The 8,893-nt window shown below is 33.4% G+C and overlaps 1 protein-coding gene across 1 annotated transcript in view; it reads right to left on the reverse strand.

Annotated features, from left to right (window-relative positions):
* Nucleotides 1-2,212: 2,212 nt before the first annotated feature.
* The window catches only part of LOC117332770 (putative cysteine protease YraA), a 58,654-nt gene continuing 51,973 nt past the window's right edge, over nucleotides 2,213-8,893 (reverse strand). Inside the window, exons 4-5 of the mRNA XM_033891800.1 lie at nucleotides 8,682-8,795; nucleotides 2,213-2,636 (exon numbers count right to left, since the gene is read on the reverse strand). Coding sequence (XP_033747691.1) covers nucleotides 2,525-2,636; nucleotides 8,682-8,795 — 226 coding nt within the window. The 3' untranslated portion in view covers nucleotides 2,213-2,524. The remainder of the gene's footprint in view (nucleotides 2,637-8,681; nucleotides 8,796-8,893) is intronic.

Below are 8,893 nucleotides of genomic sequence, written 5' to 3' on the forward strand. Positions count from 1 at the left end.
TACTATATGAAAACGTGGAATTCTCCGACACCGTTTGGTGTCGCTAAGATTTTGGTGCAAATACAATAAAATCGGGAGTGACATAACACCTACCGTACATATATGGGCAAATGAGATATTTATTGACCCCAGAACATCCATTTAGTCCTATCTATGGTCCTATCCATCAAAATCTTAGCGACACCAAACGGTGTCGGATAATTCCACGTTTTCATAAAGTAGTGCGCTCTGGCCCTACACCAGACATGGTGTCAGGGTCAGAGGAAGCTCGGGCTAGTATATGATATGACCACCAGGTCTAATGTCGGACTCCCACCTTAGAGCATGTTATCCAAACTGGAGGAGCTCTTAAACATTACGATAACATGACCTATAACTTACTCCTCGTTCCTCTAGTCTAACTACTCTTTAACGTAACGGTTTTAGTTCGTAATCTGGCACACATGCTGATACCTAATACAGGGTACTGAATAGGTGGATTATACATGGTAGAATGCATATAAATTCCGCAGACAAGTTATGTCACTACTCGCGTATGAAATAGTAACAATGAATTTGCTCCTCCGTTTTACTATATTGAATCATCAAATTAATTGTGTAATATATTAATATGAATTCATTCTTAAATACACCATGCCATAAGAGCATATTGTGATGTGGCAAACCAGTGCAAACTTCCAACGTTCCTTGTACGTTGTGCAATTGTTTGTCTGATTCCGACATTTTTAAAATTCTGATTATCATCTTTACATCAATGATGTTCTTTTCAAATTATCGATCTACAATTATTAAAAAAATATTTTAAAATCGACTAGAGATAACTGTATACTGTGTATACTTACACACATAATAATATATACTTCAAGAAAATATCTACGTATAGTAATGATTATAACGGTAGCAATATGTAAGTTTAACAAATCGGTTCAACGTGGTCACGTGATCCCACGTCGTAGATCGGTGTTTTCTGAGTTCCGAGAAAGTTTCACTTTTATACTGCTTTTTCGTCGATAGTTTCACACGAAACTCGTCATGGAGGTTTAGAATGTGTTCTTAAAATCCGGAAGACATTTTTCTATGAAAAATTCAGTGCTTTAGTGAACTTTTCGAGCATGTTTACTTCGGACATGGTGTGAGCTAGTTATAGTGACCACTACTCACCACTACATACTAGTATAGAACTGTGCGTACGTGTATACCATTTATACTTGGATATATATATTTGACATTAATTGTACGTCGCCATGCCTGCAACAGGATCATTAGGTGGTGCCAAAACCAGGAACCAGAGCCTTAGAACAAGTGATGCTGGTTTTGACGCGCATCCTCAGAGAAAATCTACCGAAGAAAAGATTGAAGATATACACAGAATGCTTTCTTAATTTTCTTATTAAATTAGGAATAAATTATCATATGTCAAGTCACCAACCATCATATGAGAGTTCATGTTATTAAGTAGTATAAATTTGGTTTTTCGGATTGTATTATTCACCCATGACGTACAGTGTAACAAGTCAACAACAATATATTGTATATGTTTAGATATCATCATATCATGTTCCCCCATCTTTGTATGAAGGGGTTCTAAATATTGGTTTGTAAGAAAAAGTAAAGATGAACTTTATGTTGTCTTTGATATTTTAAATTAATGACATTGTTTTACTTTCAATCTCTGGTGTCTGTTATATTTTAACCTTTATACAAACAGCGCGCATCCTTATTATTTTGATGCATAACTAAATATGATTAATACACCAGGGAGCAAAGTGATGGTGATAATATATTCCTCATGTAATCAGTTAGGTCATAGTTAATCAATATACGTATTACAAACAAGGTTATCAAGAAGGACGTACAGAGATCAAAACGCATCACCTGTACGAACACGGGACTATATGGTGACACTCAAATAAGTAGTCCAATACACATCACCTGCACGTATACGATTATGGAGACATTCAAATTAGTATTCCAACGAAATTAAAATGCCAATATGGGGATATTTTACAAAGTAATTCCATTGAAATATTAATTTAATTAGACTTCTTACAGTGATTAGATTTCGTTTGTTTTCACAAATTTATATTATTTTTATATGTATGTATTTATATCTTCCTGAATATGTTACTTACTGTTACGTTATTTCCATCTGTGTTTATATATGTTGACATCAAGCTACAACACGTAATTACAAGTGAATTGAACACATCCGTGAGATGAGAAATGTTTATCATTGACAGAAATCTGTTATGATTAAAAACACATTTTTTATTATCAAAACATGTTTTTCTCTCTTTAATGCCTTTATGATAAGAATGCTGCAACAAGTGTGTTAGACATGCATATCAAATATAGGCTGCCGTAAGGTAATTACGCACATACACTTTATATCCAAGTTTCTAAGTATTCCGAAGATGCGTTCATTTACAGTTATCAAATCGAAATTAAAAATAAATGAAATAAAAAACAGAAATGTTATTCATAGGTTACCAAAAACATTTTTTGTTTGACAACTGATAGACCTTTACTTTTTCAGCTGACTTATGATAGCTTTACAGAAATCTGGTAAATCCTTTGGTAATCGTGACGTAATCATATTGCCATCCACTACAACCGGAGAGTCCTCGTACCGAGCCCTACAATGTAACGAAAACCACAATTACCGACAGAATTCAATATCAACAATTGGTTTCTTCATTTAAGATAGAAACGCAGAAATATTGAAAGGCTTCAATCAACTATGTAAGCTTACCATTGTGTTGGGTGAATCTGTGGTTGATGGTGTAAGCTTACCATTGTGTTGGGTGAATCTGTGTTTGATGGTGTAAGCTTTGTGTTGGGTGAATCTGTGGTTTATGATGTAAACTTACCATTGTGTTAGGTGTGTGTGCCTTTGTTAATTTCATTTTACCATTGTGTTCCGTGTATGTGCGGTTGCTGATATTAGCTGACCATATATTGTGTTCGGTGAATGTGCAGATGTTCATTAAGAAAAAATGATTTAAGCAATAACATTTTTAAAGCAGAAAGTCAAAATATTGATGACTTCTCATTAATATCATTACCACTGGACACTTAGCGCTGTGTTGGATTAGAGAACAGATTTTGACATTTATCCTCTTATGACAACGTACTGAAAATAGCGTGCGACGCATTGTACACAGCGTGAGCTGTAGTCTGATTGTCTACCATATCAAAGTTTAAATGAAATTCTCAAGGTCGAAATTTATACATACAATGTTTATCTTATTGCGACGGGTGTCAACGATCACAAAGTATGGGTCAGTAACCCAGATTGCAAGTGAACTTTGGGGTATATTTAGGCCGACTGGCAGTCGTGTCTGTTTCAAAATTTGTAAATGTTTTTTATTTTATAACAATCGCGAAAAGTCGACATTGTAGAACAAATGTTGTCGTACACCTTTGAAACTTGACACAATTTTGCCAATAAGGCTTAATTATCTAGAATACTATGGCGTGTCAAACGTTGCAATATTCAATAATTTCATATTATATTCAATATTTTATATTCATATTCATTATTTTATATTCATAGTTAATACTTTATATTTATATTCAATATTCTATATATTCATATTCAGTATTTTGTATTCATATTCAATACTTTATATTCATATTCAATATTGTATATTTATGTTCAATATTATAAATTCATATTTATTAATTGTAGATATATGTTCAATAATTTATAAATATATGTTCAATAATTTGTAAATATATGTTCGATGATTTTTACATATATGTTCAATCATTTGCATTATGGAATAGCATTTAATTTGTTACGGTGGGGTGAATTTGCGTATCCCGAGCCGTACCCGAGCACCGGTCCCGAGCACGAGCTTTGGTTATTTTCGGTCTTTCTCCTCGAAGGCTTATATAATAAAAGTAATTTTTTCTACAACAATTCTAGTTTTTTTGTTTAGCTAAATGTGCCAGTAACATTAAAAAAAAGAGAGTATGTTAACAGCAGAAATCGACAATTTTCAGTTTTCAGGGAAGGTTTTGTGTAGCCCGCACTCGAGCGTGACTATTTACATTCTTTGTTAATTATTTCAGAGACATGCTTTAATTTTGTGATATATTTTGAGATCTGTGTATTGTCAGTGAATAATACATATACGTAATGGCTTTATTATTTTTTACATGTATGTTATACTTGATAATAACAATGATACTGATTGGTAATACTAGTTATAAACACTCGAATGATATAAACGGCTTAATTAAAATTAATACAGGGAGTCTAAGTGATATTTTAGATGATCTAATAAAATATATCTGGGTGGATAACGATTAGAGTATATTAAGTTTTAACGAAATAAATAGATAGAACATTTTTGGGGAAATACTATGTTTTATGTTCCGGACACTTTAAAGTAACAGTTTCCTAAGATAAACGATATGCAGGGCTCGGTGTACGGTATCGAGCTGTCTTCCCTTAGCACGGGTTCGGGTAAAAAGAATTATCGACGCCGCGGTTACAAAGAAATCACGATTTGAAATGATATGTATAATCCAAATAAATGAACATATATTTTGAACATATATTTACAAATTATTGAACATATATTTACAAATTATCGAATATATATTTAAAAATTATTGGACATACATTTACAGATTATCGAATATACATTTACAATTTATTGAACATACATCTACAATTAATGAATACAAATAGAATATTGAACATAAATAGAAAATATTGATTATGAATATGGAATTATTGAATATTGCAACGTTTGGCATGCCATAGAATACACTACTCAAATGCACAGATGCGTAGCAAAACATGTCCACGCGGACTGTTATCGTTATCTTTCAAGTACACCTGTATAACATTCTAACATCTTTTTATTTCTGTTATTAAAGTGGGCAATATTTAATTTCTCTTTCCTTTCCAACTTTTACGATGTCGTCTTCTACAGGTACATACATATATGTATTTATTACCGCTAAAGAAGTAAGTATTTAAATGTACCTATTTATTATCACTAACGAAGTAAGTATTTAAAGGTACCTATTTATTATTACTAACGAAGTAAGTATTTCAAGGTACATATTTATTATCACTAACGAAGTAAGTATTTAAAGGTACATATTTATTATCACTAACGAAGTAAGTATTTAAATGTACCTATTTAGTATCACTAACGAAGTAAGTATTTAAAGGTACATATTTATTATCACTAACGAAGTAAGTATTTAAAGGTACATATTTATTATTACTAACGAAGTAAGTATTTAGAGGTACATATTTATTATCACTAACGAAGTAAGTATTTAAAGGTACATATTTATTATTACTAACGAAGTAAGTATTTAGAGGTACATATTTATTATTACTAACGAAGTAAGTATTTAAAGGTACATATTTATTATTACTAACGAAGTAAGCATTTAAAGGTACCTATTTATTATCACTAACGAAGTAAGTGTTATAAGGATTTTTTAAAGTTCAATGTTCCTTGACTGCGTTAATGGGGAAAACCCATTTAAGGAATCCTTAATAAATAGATAACAAGAGGCCCATGGGCCTTAACGGTCACTTGAGATTTGAAATATTTCAGTTAATTCAATTTATTCTTTTTGGCCCCGCCCATCAGGGGTCAGTCAGGGCCAACATATGCATATTATCAAACTTTCATCCCATGCTGAAAATGTTAACCAAGTTAGAATGAATTCCGATAGAAATCAAACAAATCAGTCAAACATGTAATTTCCTTATATAAACTATAGTAAAATTTAACCACTCCCCAGGGGCAAACTTATGACCCCAGGGTCATTAAATTAATAAATTTCAGTAAAGCACATTAAGACCCTTCCAACTATGAAGAGTATTTGATTCTACCTTATTTCGGTCTTGAGAAGAAGATTTTTGAAATTTCAGCCAATTTGACCATTTTTAGCCCCGCCCATCAGCCCCTCGGGGTCAGTCAGGGCCAACATGTGCATACCCTCAAACTGCCATCCCAAGCTGATAATGTTAACCGAATTAGAATGAATTACAATAGAAATCAAACAAATTATAGTCAAAAATGTGATTTCCCTATATAAACTATAGTAAAGTTTACCCCCTACCCAGGGGCAAACGTGAGACACCTGGGTCGTGAAATTTACAATTTTGGTAAAGCACCTTAAGACCCTTCTATGGAGAGTGTTGATTCCACCATATCTGCGAGTAGAGAAGAAGATTTTTGAGTTCTAGTCAATTTGACTCTTTATAGCCCCGCCCCTCAGGCCCCTGGGGGTTGGGGGCCATATAATTTACAATTTTGGTTGACCTTAAGCCATAGAAGCTTCCTGCCAAATTTCATTGAATTTGGTTTAGGGGTTTTGGAGACGGAAGTCGAAAATGTAAATTGTTTACGGACGGACGATGGACGACGCACGACGGACGACGCACGACGACGGACAAAAGGGGATTAGAATAGGTCGCTTGAAACTTTGTCTCAGTTGACCTAAAAGTGAATAGATAATTTAAACGAAAAAATGCTATAATACATATTGGACAAGAGATACAAAGGTATCTTGGCGCCCACCATTGAATGAAACATGAATCAAATGATGAAAAACTGACCTTTTTTCTTCATTCCACTTTCACACTTCCTTCAAAACATTTAATAACTTTACACGATAAAGCAGAAGCAACCTGCAAATGTCAAAATTCAAGATGGCCGCTTGTCGGCCATGTTGTTTTCTGATCGGTCCTAAAATGTAATATGCATAACTACAGACCACGGGAAACTTACATATGGAATTTAGAAAAGATCCCTGAAGTACTTTCTAAGAAAAAGCAATAACAGATTTCAATTGTCATAATCCAAGATGGCTGCCTGTCTGTCTTTTTGGTTTCCGATCAGTCCCAAAATAAGATATACACAACTAGGTACCAAGTGAAAATTACAAATAAAATTTGAGAAAGATCCCTTCAGTACTTTCTGAGAAATAGCGATCTAAGTAACTTCAAGTGTCATAATCCAAGATGGCTGCCTGTCGGCCATGTTGTTTTTCGATCGGTCTCAAAATGCTATGCACAGCTAGGGACCAAGGAAAACATACATATGAAATTTGAGAAAGATCCCTGTAGGACATTCTGCGAAATAGTACAACAAACTTCAATTGTCAAAAACCAAGATGGCCGCCTGTCGGCCATGTTGTTTTTCCATCGGTCCTAAAATGCAATATGCACAACTAGGAACCAAAAGAATCCTAAATTTGGAATATGAGAAAGATTCCTTTACGACTTTCTGAGAAAAAGCGATAACAATCTTTAATTGTCAAAATAGAAGATGGCTACCTGTCTGATGATGGTGTGATAAAAACATTGGTCTTGTCGATGTTTTTTTCTGAACTAAGTAAAACCAAACATAAGAATGTTTTCATGGCACTCTCTAAATACTGGTCACTACTCACTCGCCCATTCAGGAAAAGGAGATATTATAAACGTATTCCGTCGACTCAAATTTCAGCACATAATTAGACTTAAGCTACATAATGATGAATTGGAAAACCGACATTACCTTCCGTAGAAAACAGTGGACAGACACTGCGATTAGCGCATAATAATAAAGCCGAGGCCTTCACAGCGAAAAAAAAAGATAATATTCCCCCCTAAATATGTAAGTTGACAGTAATAATATAACAAGTAAATACATGAAAAAGTCAGGAGAGTGGAATAGTCAGGAAGGACAGTACTGGAAATATTTAATCTTCCTTACCACACAGTTTGGTCCTTGAATTTTTTATAAAAAGTGTCGGTTTTGTGTATTTTGTTGTATAGTGCTATCTCTATAGACTACAGGGATCACCATAATGGTCGACCTTGCTGCACGACAGAGTGTCCTCCCTCACCCCGAGCCTACACTCTACGTTATAAACATAATATGTCTAAAAAACACGTTAATAGTATGTATACAGCTGTCTCATTACTATCTTTCTGGTTTCAATGTTAATTACTTTGCTATTGCGTCTTTTGCTATAATGTAAAAAGGTTTCTCCTGAATTTTAATGTCTTTCATTTGATTATAGCTGTCTTACCTTTGATAGTAATATTGTCGCTTTGTTGAATGTAATTGTGTCTTTCCGTTGAATGTAATGTTTGTCTTTTCGCTGAATGTATTGTCTTTTCATTGAATGTAATTGTCTTTTCGTTGAATATAATTGTCTTTTCGTTGAATGCAATTGTGTCTTTTTATTGGACGTAATTGTGTCTTTTCATTGAACGTAATTGTGTCTTTTCGTTGTATTTAATCGTGTCTTTTCGTTGAATGTAATTGTGTCTTTTTATTGAACGTGTTTGTGCCTTTTCTTTGAATGTAATTGTGTCTTTTCGTCGAATATAATTGTCTTTTCGTTGAATGCAATTGTGTCTTTTTATTGAACATAACTGTGTCTTTTCGTTGTATTTAATTGTCTTTTCGTTGAATGTAATTGTGTCTTTTCATTGAATGTAATTGTGTCTTTTTATTGAACGTAATTGTGTCTTTTTATTGAACGTACATGTAATTGTGTCGTTTCGTTTAATGTAATTATGTCGTTTCGTTTAATGTAATTATGTCGTTTCGTTTAATGTAATTATGTCGTTTCGTTTAATGTAATTGTGTCGTTTCGTTTAATGTAATTGTGTCTTTTTGATGTATACATGCTGCTAACCTTACCCAGCGTTTTCCACATCATCTTTGATTGCAACAAAGCATGTAACTTTCTTGTCTTTCAGAATCTTAGCGGAACAGAACATCCAAGCGCCGTGGCATATCGCAGCGACAGGTTTACCTGAATAACAGAATATAGTTTTCATTTAAACAAAGCCAAAAATATTATTTCTTTGTCGTTTAATACATTAATTAACCTTGCCCATCATCTAGCTTCT

Source organism: Pecten maximus, chromosome 8 (genome assembly GCF_902652985.1).
Source record: "Pecten maximus chromosome 8, xPecMax1.1, whole genome shotgun sequence".
Taxonomy (NCBI): Eukaryota; Metazoa; Mollusca; class Bivalvia; order Pectinida; family Pectinidae; genus Pecten; species Pecten maximus.